The sequence below is a fragment of the Myiozetetes cayanensis genome, unplaced genomic scaffold (genome assembly GCF_022539395.1).
Source record: "Myiozetetes cayanensis isolate MyiCay16 unplaced genomic scaffold, myiCay2020 scf1, whole genome shotgun sequence".
NCBI lineage: Eukaryota > Metazoa > Chordata > Aves > Passeriformes > Tyrannidae > Myiozetetes > Myiozetetes cayanensis.
Genome location: NW_026086604.1, coordinates 81,837,356 through 81,849,472, shown reverse-complemented (window position 1 = coordinate 81,849,472; position 12,117 = coordinate 81,837,356). Strand labels below are relative to the sequence as shown.

The 12,117-nt window shown below is 40.2% G+C and overlaps 1 protein-coding gene across 1 annotated transcript in view; it reads right to left on the bottom strand.

The window, feature by feature from the left end:
- The window catches only part of PHLPP1 (PH domain and leucine rich repeat protein phosphatase 1), a 132,111-nt gene that overhangs the window by 13,034 nt on the left and 106,960 nt on the right, over positions 1 to 12,117 (bottom strand). Inside the window, 3 exon segments of the mRNA XM_050307594.1 lie at positions 2,091 to 2,253; positions 3,259 to 3,459; positions 11,691 to 11,846. Coding sequence (XP_050163551.1) covers positions 2,091 to 2,253; positions 3,259 to 3,459; positions 11,691 to 11,846 — 520 coding nt within the window.

The window sequence follows — 12,117 nt, the reverse complement described above, 5'->3', positions numbered from 1 at the left end:
CACTAAAATGACCTTGTGTCTGGAAAACCTGGAGTTATTGCAATTGTAAAAGCATCATCATTTACACTAATTTTCTTCTGAAATCATTTCAGACAGCATAGTAACTGCTGCCACGAACTGTTCCAGTAATACTGACACCAAAAACATAATATGTCAGCCTCCCAGGCTAATTAAATACAAAAGCAAAACACCCATTACCTCAAGTAACAGAGTTTTCCCCAGGAGTTTAGAGTGTTTGAATGCCACTTCAGTTAAAATTAACCATCAAATATGATACATTCACAGAGGTGACATCAGACTATATGACTTTGTGCTTTGCTATAAGCAAGCTTATTTCACCAAATGACTAAATCCATACTTAAAGCAGTGAATTCTGAACTTCCTTTGGCACATTTTCAATGCTCTTATGTATCTAAGAAGAAGCTCGGGTAAGGTCAAGTAATGGATATAGGCAATCAGCACAAGCTTAATTCCAAACTGATAAACACCAACCCTGACCTAGAGAAATGGCCAAAAGGCCAGAACTCCTATACCCAGCAAGGCACATTACCACCTGGTAACTCACATCTCATGTAAGTCAAAACTAGGCTGGAGTACTGACCAGGCACTGTCCTTCCACAAAGGTGGAGTCAAAGAACACTGTGCCCTCTCAGATGAAGCCACGCACGCTATCCTTGCATTCCCAAAACACTCAGTGATGTCCACACCTCTTTCTTCTGCTAAAGAGAACTAAATAACCATAGAGAGAACCAGCAGGAAGAAACTGCCAGGTCTTCCAAGAGCATTTTTTCTGCTCAGTGTCGCTGAGTAGCACTTTGAATGCAATGCTTCTATAAAGCATTCAGCTTTCCCCAAGATGCATGAACAAAAGGAAAAAGGTGACTGTTCCCTATCAGCATGTTTACATTATCTTTTTTTTTTGTTTTTGTTAACACCACCCTCATATTTTTAAAGAAATGTTTATCGTGCAGAGCCTCATTCCCCCACCCCAATTCTTCCTCTAAGAAAAAAGGCTTTACTTCTGATTGATTCTAAATGGCCCTCTGCTTCCTCTGGCCATTGTTCCAAAGAGGGAGGAGTATTCAAAACCCCACAAGTTTGTTTGAGATTTCCTGGCTAAAACCACAAAGCTCATCTTTACATGTACTTGCTTGTCCAACAGAATTATTGCTCCTGCTGCTTTCCATGACCCCAGACACTGAGGCATACACGTCAGGCTGGGAACTTAGCCTTTTGACTTCACAGAGAGCCAGAAGGACATTTAAGTTGTTTTGAGTCCATGAATAGGTAATCAGTTCTCAGCCTCAGAGAACGACGGATTTTTCTGTTGTATCACAAGATTTGTATGCTGTGAGATAACCGTCTCCCAGCTCTGGCCAGTAGAAAAGAGTGCACAGTGCAAACTATTCTGCATTAGAGTCAGGCAAGAAGTAGGAACTCGATTCGCAAAAGGTAAGCAGCAGTGTTCATCAGTGTGGTCAAGCAAAGAATGCGTCCCACAAAAAGAAGTGTCAAGAAATGTACAGAATTTCTTCTGGAAACACGTACAAGAGACAGATTAAGCATTCCCCCTCCCCCCCCACCCCTTCCACAAAATATGACTGCAATTAGGAAAATGAAAGTAGCTTGCCTAAATACTCAAATCCCTTGCTCCTGGAATTTATCTCTGTCCCCAAGGCCTATCATATTTTGCAGCTTCAGCGGTTTTTAACACGTGCTCCAAACAAAGTCCATTCCTACACAATCAACCAATTGCCACGGCAGCAAGAGTTAATTACCCATAGCTCTTGCCAAATGTTTAAGTCGTATCAAAACAGACTGTCACAAGAAGACAATTAGCACTTATTTGGCAGAGAAGATACAATCTAATGAAGGTAAGCATAAATTAGACTTTGAGGTTCCTCTTCCATTTCACTCTGAGGCTGCACAGGGGCAAATATTTTGCATATGACTTCAGAGGAGAAAGCAGCTGTCAGATCTCCATAATTTCTGAGAATATACTATCCCATAGCAATGAAAGACCCGAGGGGAGAATAGAATTGGTAAAATCACATTACACTTGCTTCTTCCAAAGCACATTCATTCCATACCTTTATTTCAGAAAGCTGCATGACTTCTGGGAAGACTTCAATGCAGTTGGAGTGAGCAATTACAGTATGCATACGTCTGCAGTTCATGATGGTTGTTGGAATGGCTTTCAGTTTGTTCCCACTAATATCAATTTCCTCCAACTCTTCCAGCTTGGCCATTTTGCTATGAAAACAAAAATTTGAGAATTCTTCTTTTAATAGACATGCATATTTTATTTTGAAGTGGCGATAAGAGCAGTGGTTTTCATTATTTTAAGAAAACAAAATCGTAGACTTTGACTCTTTTTCACAGCAGTGCCTGTCACCTCTCCTCACACATATGCTAAAAAACAGTTGTGGAATGAAATGTGTGTTTCTTCCAGTGTTTGTTAATGTTACCTTTCAGATTACTTTGCTTACATTGCCCCTGCCCACCAGCTCACTTTCACTCTTTTTCCTCCCTTCTTTCCCTTTCTTTTGACCCTGGTTTCTCATTCCATCTCAAATTTTCCCCTCCACCGTCTAGCACCCCACTCATCCCTTCCCCCTAAATTCATCTCCAACCCTCCCCCTTGCCACTGAAGCCCAGCTGCTCAGAACATCACACAAGGACAGAGATGTCTTTTCCATTATTTATTGTCAACCCTTTTCCAAGGTTGTACCCCATCAGTTTTACAGCACATCTTCCACTTGAAAGATTTCTGATTAAAACAGAGTGAGTTGAAAGTACAGAAATTGCTGGCAAGGCAGAATCTCCTTCTGGAGCTGAGAGGATTTTTCCCTAGTGGAGTGTAGTCCACATTGAGGAGACATTTCCAGACCATTATGCTTGCTAATCTCTTGCAAGGAGAAGCCCACCAGGTGAAAGCAAAGTGACCAAGGCGGGCAAAACAGATGACCTCCTTGCTCAACTTTCAAAAGCATAGCGTAGCCATGCTGAATTAGTCCAGCTCAAAAGAGTTTCAAGCATCATTAAAACATACCAACCAACATGCAGCACTCACTTGACCGTGTACTGCAAGAGAGGGTAGCAATGTGCAAGAGAGCATAAACAGGTGAATCCACCCACTGCAGTACCACTACACTCAAAATACAGCCTCTGCCACCATATTTCTGTGCAACTTAGTTCTTGCTGTGAAAATATTTCACGATGCCCACCCACCAGTGGGCCAGAGGCAGCGAAACTTACCTTGCAGGGAAGCTCTGTAGGCGATTGTAAGCCATGTGCAAGATTTTCAGGTGTGGGTGGCCTGTTAACAAGGGTACACATTTATCTGTGAGGTTGTTATTGGTCAAATACAACTCCTGCAAGATGCTGTGGGTTTCTTCAGAAAGGGTGGCTGGAGGAAGCATTTCCAGTTTGTTGGCAGAGGCATTAAGAAATCTCAGGCTGCAAAGAGAAGTTACATAAGGGTGTTCAGTGAAACATCCTGCAGGTTTTGTCTAGAAGTATAAATAAAAATCTCTAAGGGGTAACTTAAGTTAGTTACAAAGCAAAGGTCAAAGGCAACAAGTTCACAACAACAGACAAGAAGACCAAAAGTCTAGCACTAAAAGAACAAAGTTTCTGATTGTGTTTTTAAATGACCACATTTCTAGGAACAAAACATCAGCAAAATGAGTGTGTCAAAATTCTTCTGTTCTGTTATCAAGAGCTCAGTACCTCCAACATTAATGCAGATGTACCTTAAGGTAAGAGCAATCACAAACCACATCATTTCCATATTCATTACACACAAAAATGAATTCTGTATTCATCATCAACGACTCATGAGAGCATAGCTGCTTTTCAAATGACTAAACAAGTCAATGGTAAAAAAAGCCAGTCAATGTTTCAGTATTTTAAATACTGTCTAGGGTGCAGCCAGTATTTTGTTTAAACCTGAAAGCAACTACAAAATATGAAAAAGTACTCTTTGAATATTTGGATACCTAAAGATGTACCCAGTACAACAAAAAACAAAGCCTGGGACAAAGCAGTAATTTGCCTCTTAGATTTTAAAGAGAGACAGACAGTGCTAGTAGCAAATTAAATTTAAAAAGCTATATACTTGCTTGCTGATGCATGCAGCAAGACAGCCAGATCTCTATGTAGTTTCTCAGTGCCCTTCCCCTGTTTGTAGAAGCAGCAGAAGCCCAAGTCAAGTATTTTTTTGCAGTCCCACCACAAGCAGCAAGGACTGAAGAAGCACAGAAATGGACTTATTCTTTCTCCCCCAAAGGACTTTTTCCAGGATAGGAACAAGACCTGCTGAGGTATAGGCACTGCCCATTCCTGCAAGTGAAGTTCTGCGGGCAGAGGATTCATGTTTGTTAGGGGAGGCTTGGTGATCTCAGCAGCACTGTAGTTATCTTGAGGGCTGGAATTCACACTAGCAATTCCAAAGACATGGAAAAATAAAACTACTTATCCTTTGGTAACCAACTTTGGCATAACCATGTCTTTTCAGCAGAAATATGACCGCTCTTCCTTCCTCCCTCCCTTTTTCAGAAAAGGCTGCCTTCAGGGCGATACAAAAGTGTGTGTTGCCAGTCTGCAGCGACCGTGTTCAGACTAGGCCATACTGCTCCTACCAACCAACTGGAATGGGCAGCTGCAAGGGGCAAGGCTGAGTTCAACAAACAGAGACTCTTAAGTGTGCTGTCTGAAGCCTGTACAGCCACTGATCGGGACACAAAAGGTAGGTGCGTTCCTGCCAATCTTAAGAGAAAGCGATAAAATATTGATAGCTGCTCCCATGCACGCGGGAGTCCACACTGACCTTTAAGGCCTATTAATGAATGAAATGGATTTGCAAGAGTAGCAGCTGGTTGAAACTTGCTCAGCAGTAAATAAGGGTCAAACATGCTACAAAAGTCACGTGGAATGCCAAAGGATTAAAAAAACCACACTATTTCCATTAGAAGCAAAAAAAACCTCTCAGCACTGCACAGAACTGAAACTAGGTTAGCTGTTTTACACAAACAGAGGAGTCCACTTCAGAGAAACACAGTTTAATCCTCAGGCTCATTCATTATTCACAAGGGTGCTAAAAATCCAGAGGAGGAAGGGAGGAGAGGAAGGATTAATATAGCGAAGGGAATAAGCAGCTGAAAGGGGTTTTAAATTTATTTATTTATTCTAAAAAGATGCTGCTCAATTTCACCCTTTAGCTACAAGCTAAAAATAAATTAAGCTCATTCGAATTTGGATCACTAAACTGAAGCACAGCACATTAGCAGATCCTGTACTTAATTAAACACCAGCAAGTACACCTATTGCTAAAAGTACAGACAGCTACTACTTCGGCAACTTCAATCTAATGTGCTTGATAGTCTTCCCTCTCCACAAAAAGGCACTTTTATTAACATTAAAGCCACAGTATTCTTTGTGCCACTGATAGTACAAAATGATCAGCTTCAGCTCAGTCTGGAAAGGCTTAAGTAATAAACAGGTTTAAGGCTGCTGGGAAAAGTGAGTTTTTACAAGAATATGATGGGGATGAGGAGGTTGGCAGCAAACACCCCCCAAGAAAGGTCATGCTCTGCTACCCTGAAGAAGGATCTGTGTTTTACTTTTGTTCTTGCAAGCTACAGGAGAATAACCTGGAGTGTTTCACAGATAGCAGCAGCCAAAGAGGTAACCTAGAGAGCACCAAAGCCTACAGCTATGAAGTTTGCTCAAGAACAGCTAGCCCAAAGTATAACTAAAAGTTTCAAGTAAGAAAAGGTACATTGCTCTGATAAAGATGAAATTAATACAGTGTACTATATACTGAAGCCATTTTAAATTTGAAAGAGAAATGAATCAAACTTTCTTCTGTTTGTAATAAACTTTTAACATTGGTGAAATACAACAAGAAATTTAAAGTTGTTCCCTCACTGGTACTAAAACTGAACGGAATCTATGTATTCCTGCCAGAAAAAGTTTTGATGCATATATTTTCCAATGGGGAAAGGAGAGAGGGGAGTTGATGTTCTGCACACACACACCCCTTCCCCCAACCCTGCCCTTTTGCCAAATCTTCCAGGGAGTGATACAACATTGTAAATAAATCCTCATCATCCTAATCTACAGTTTAGTGTCCTAAACAAAGTTTAGGTGACCAGCAAAAACCTTGCCAACAGCCTGGAACGGGAACCCTGTCATAGCAGGGTATCTCTCATTAAACAACTGACAGTCAGAGATTAGTTACACTCTAATCTCTGTCTGTAGATGACAGAATTAAATTAACTTTTAGAAATGAGTATGTTGCTTGCTTATATGTTCCTTTTGACCAGCTGTTACATTAAAATGGCAAAAACATTCTGAAAAGATAATTCTTTCAAGATATTGTCTATATTTAAAAAGAAAAAGAAAATTAAAAAGGAACATCATTCTTTGGCCAAAGAACAGAATGAACCAGCAGATTGCTACTGCCAAAAATGTCAATTCTGTGCTATAATATTATGTTAAAAAGCCCCCAAACCAACAATAAAAAAACCCCAAACAGCAAAAAAACACCCCAAATCCAAAAAACCCCAACCAACAACAAACCAAACCAACAAAAAACCAACAACACCTAAAACTGTACTTGCCCATCATGTTTCTCCTCACACTGATTTAACACAGAAGTCCTCCTCCAGGTTATTTCCACTTCCCTATTTCTTCATCCTTGTGCAATGTGCCAGCTGCTGCCTTAGAAGGCACATCTTATAAATGCCCTCCAGAGGAGTGGAAATTTACTTGAGCACAACTGTTCCTATCTCTCTTGTGTATGGACTTAAACTGATTCATGTTCCTTGAAGATATCCCACTCATACTGCTTATCAGATGGAACCAGAATGTCAAGTATTAAAGCTCAGTCCAAAATTAATTGTTTCCCTTTCCAATTCCACCCACATATTATACCACAAGCTCATGAAAAAAACCTACAGCATCACTACAAAGACCTGAATTCAGCAGCCTGCGCACATACCAGAGTATAATACAGAGAGGAAAGCATGAATTAACAAGTACTAAAAGAGCGTCGGAGATTAACAAAGAAATGAAGGCACTGGCAGGGAGATGTCAGAATTCTTCAGCTTTGACAAGGTGAATATTCTCCTCTGGTGTTATAATATAAACAGTAATGTCTGGCTGGAATAAGTCACCTTCAGTTTTATGAGGTATTGAAGTACAGTCCCTTGCTGGATTTAACTTCTCCAAGAGGTAAAACAAGAAAAGACTGTCCAAAGAATAGGCCAGCATCAGGGACATGGATCTAACTCAACAAAAAAGACCTAAAATGCAGTCACAAGCATTCCCTATTTATACCCAGAGGATTTTGATCAAGGTTTGAACGTTGCCTACCAGTGTCACGAATGCCTACCTCTAGCACACACAAAAGCTGAAATCAGACAACTGTGAGAATACAGCATCTCTCAATTCCTCATAATTTTCTGAGGTAGCTTGGCGAACTTGGCTTGCTGGTAAGACAGAGTCACCACTGAAAAAAATACAAAGTTCTCTAAAAAGCTTAGGAACATTTGACAAGGAGGAACACAGACAACTGCATTCAGTGATGAAGCAGCAGCAAATCAAAATCACTGTGTTTAGCTGGAAAGTACTGATAAGAATTGGAAAAACACTGCAGCTGTAAAAAGAGAATATGCAGAGAAATCAAGATTTTCAGTTTGGCCTATGCCCCAAGATCTCCATCAGTACAGAGCAATCAAAATAGAAAATTTCTTCTTCAGTGTCTTCTGCAAAGACATGCCCTCAATTTCTGGTCACCTAATACTAAAATAATTTATGATTGTGGTAGCAGGCATATGAGGAAGAATCCTGTATGCTAAGCATGTCTGGGGGAAAAAAAGAGAGGATAAAAAAAACCCAAGGCTGTTTCACCAGCCCATGCAAAAGAGGGTATTTCTTCTTTAAAAAATAAATAAATAAAATAAATTAAAGAAAGGAAACATTCAAGTGAACCTCCTTCCTGCTGATGGACTGCCAAAAAAACCACTTAACTGCCGCTGTCTCCTCAGCTCTTACTTTCCAACCTATCTTAGCTGTTTTATTAATTGGGATTTCCCCAGTTTCTAACATACCTGCTTGCAAATCCTTAACCTATCAACAAAGAGATAAATGCAGTTAAGTATTTCTGCAACACAAGAACGTGCATCAAACACTCAAATAGCACTTGGCATTCATTTGACTGTTTCCTCCCTCACATTTCCCCTGCATCCAGGATAGGACTGAATACTTGCATCACAAAGAAGCAGCCACAGTGGGTGGAAATGGCAAATATCAAACAAGAGCAAGTTTAACTGGGTCACCTTTCAAAACTCCAGCAAAAAAACCAAACCCCAAACAAATTAAATAAAATAAATTCAAAACATACAGAAAATCAAATGAGATAAGAACAGCTGAACAAAGCTGAAAACAAGAAACATGCAGATCCTAGACAGGCTCTGAATAGCTGACACTGGCTCAGCCACCACAGCTGGCTGCTACCAGACACTACAAAACAAAGCTCAAGGTTTAAGCTGTGCAATCACAGCTACACATCTTCACCACACAAGTGCATTGAGTAGTCCCATGGCTGTTTTAAGGGTTTACACTGAAAACATCCATTTTAACTGGAAAGGATGCTTGGGCAAGAGGCAAACCCTTGCCCTTCTCACCGCTGTGCCCCCATTTTTAACCCTGCCCTGACCACTGTCACTGCTTTTCTACCATGCCCAGCTAAAGCTCTTGAACGCTTACTAGTCTTATCTGAAGAGCACTCTGTACAATGGTTTTGATGCCAATAAAGGGTAGTTTGCTGCCAGCTGCTCAAGGAAGGCAGTAAAAAAGTTTGAGAATCAGACAGCGGAAAAGGCATCACAACACAACAGAGGCAGGAGGGGATAGCAACAAAAGGCTTCAGGAACACAGGTGCACGAAGAAAGGCTCAGGACTCAGTTTGGGAGTCTTCCCCATCAGCCGCAGCACTTGCATGAATTCTCTGTTTTTCCAGCATATGGTAATGAGAAATGAAGAGATTATCTGGCTGCCTCTGTGGTGCTCATCTTGCCAAGAAATCCCCACCCTGCAAGAGAAATTCTTGCTAACATGATCAAGATGTGCATACTTTCAGTGCAATAAACAGAACCAAGTTCTGTCTCGGTCAGAGAAATGTTTTATAGGTTAGTCCTTGATTTCTCTTTGACTAACAGTTTTAAAAAAATAATTAATTAAAAAGCAGATGAACAAAATGTCCCTAATTACACTCTTCAGCAGAAAATGACATCTTCTCATTGTTTTTTTAAGGATTAAGGCAGAAAACCAATGTTCATAGATTCTTCTATAAAGGAAACTGAGGTTTTTCACTATTTTTTTCAGAGTTTTTTTTGTGAAAGTGATATTCTCTCTTTATGCACCAATGCACCAATTTCCTTCCCTTCCTCAGATGTTCTAGATGTCAAAGCCCACCAGCTTTGAGCTGAAGTTCGCCCAAGGCGCTTCACACCCACTTTGTCAAATATTCAGGACTGAGAAAGAAAAGCATTTATAATTCACAGCATGAGACTTCATATCCAGACAAGATATCATCTGTCAGTTGCACAGACCTGACTACCTTTCAAAAAAAAAAACCTCCAAAACTAATCTTTCCAAGGCTGCAAAAGGTAAGTCATTTTATGCAGAGATAAAGGTTCTGTAAGGTAAAGTAATTTGTCTAACATTACACGCTGGGTAGAGACCACAGCAGACCACTCAGGAAAACCAATTCTCTTGGCACGTCTGGCAGTACAGATTGTGCTTCCCAGGGAATGCTTGGAGAAGAGAAGCATTTTACCTTTTTAAAACAAAACAATCCCCTGAACATCTTTCCCTGGCCCAGACCTATTTCTGTTGACACTTTGCTGCTGACAAGATGTAAGCATTTGAAAACAAAATAAAAAGGAAGACCTTTCTTGTAGGAAATTCCAAACTTAAAGCTCTGACATTGCACGCTAATCTACTAATCTGTACTGCTGTTTTCCTTCACAGTTCTCACTTTCACACCAGTCACAGGAGCACCAGCATGGACAAGCCATTTTTGCAAGCCATGTCATCTAAACTAGTTAAGGGGTAGGGATCGGTGGGGAAAACCCTACCCAAGTCAGCTGCTTCTGCTATCACCACAAGTGAGGGAGGCTGCAGTGGTGATGAGATGCCAGAATGGGTAAGCTCTGTTTATCTCTTGGGAAGGTGCATGACTTTTTTAAGAGCTTTAGAAGACCTGGAAAACATGTGCTCTGTACTGCTCAAAAGCTGCACAGGGGAAAAAAAATCCCCAAGTCCAAATCAGCCATTTAACACTGTTATTCAATATATTCTTTAATTCTAGCTCTTCTCAGCACACTCTACCAAACTTCTGGGAATCTATCCCCAATTCTGATTTTAGCCTGTACTTGTTCAATTTGGCACTCCAAGAAAAAAAAAAAAGCTGTCTACAAATGAGCTGCAGTATAAAAAAATCAGTTTCTCTCTCTGACAAAACTGCGCAAAACTACATCTAGAAGTACAACCTGCTTTTAATAGAAATTTTACAAAACGATTTCCCTTTTTGCTTTCAAATATGCCAGTAGCTCTCTGAAACTTATTTCAAGTTTTCTGTCCTTTCCAAGTGAATAGATATGAATTTCAACTTGGGACAGTTAAAAGAGTTTACTTCAAAAGCATCTCAACCACCAACCTAATTCTCCAGGAAATCTAATAGGAGGCTCACAACAGAATTAACAATAGTATAAAAGTAGGTGTTTTGCAATACTTGTAATTGGGAGAGGAGCTCTGCCAGTGAGATCACCACCCCTTTTGCTTCTCCACCTCTCAAAAAAGCCAGGAGCTATGCATTCCTTTTGTCACAGCTAGGATCAAAAATAAAACCCCACAGCACACAATCTCACTATCTGTTAAATTATGCATGTGTTGAGCACTCAGAAATCCCATGACTATATGTGGAAGCGCAGAGGTGCAAGGAACGCCGACACCAAGCCAGGCCAGCCTATCCACCATCCCCCTATATTTCAATCATAGCCACCTAAAGGGTATGTTCATACCCAGAAAAAAAAACCCTATGAAGACTCAGATACTAAAGAAATAGCAGCATAAAAATAAGAATCCAGAAAGCAGATCAAGTGGTGACACCAGCTAAATTAGTGACAAATATTTGAAAAGTATAAAAAAAAATTCACAAAGCAAGGACAGGGGAATAACTGAATTATTCTGACAGCCTTATGCAGAGATTTGGTTTTGTTTGACAGGTATAAATAAGTTCTAGCCTCTGACTGAAGGGAGGAAAAAAAGCTTTCACACTCCATCAAACAAGCCTAAGAAATATGTATTTAAAGAAACTGCCACTAAACCATCTCAGTGTATGTAGTAGAAAATAGCATGTGCTTCACTTTACAGCTAGATTTCAAAAAGTAGGTGTTTAGTAGGAGCTTGGTGGGAAAAAAGAAGCAACCATATAAGGCAACAAAACCAGAATAAAAAGAATACGTTTTGGTGAGTTGGATAGACATGTGTTCCTACCACACAAGGTTTGGCAACTTTCAAATTAGAGGAACCTCAGATTACCCTTTGAGTTAGGAAGTAACATACAAAGCAAGGTTCATCAAGCTCAAGTCAAAAAGATGACATTTCCTTATAATTACCTGTCTGCTTTCAAAAGCAGGTTAGATGGCAGTTCAAGGAGTTGGTTGTGTTGCACGTCCAGGACCTCCACTTGCGTTCTCTCGAGCCGATCTGGTAGCCTTGCTAACATGTTATGTCCTGCCAGCAGCTTACGCAAGCTACTGTTGTAAAACAACCTTAAGAGAAATAAAAAACACCAAAAATGAGAAAAATATAAACCAAAGAGTTTCTTTGATAATTTAGATATGGTAGCACAGTTCATTACAAGAAAGTGATTCAGACAACTGATTATGATTAGCAGACGTGGTATTAATTATGCACAGATCCAAGAATGTCTTCCCACTCTCCACCAACTTCTTGAAAAGGTTGTTCAGAGACAGGGAAGGAGGTTTGCATATGATTCAGGAGTGCAAGTAGTGACAAAGGGTTATTTTACTGCACTGTATA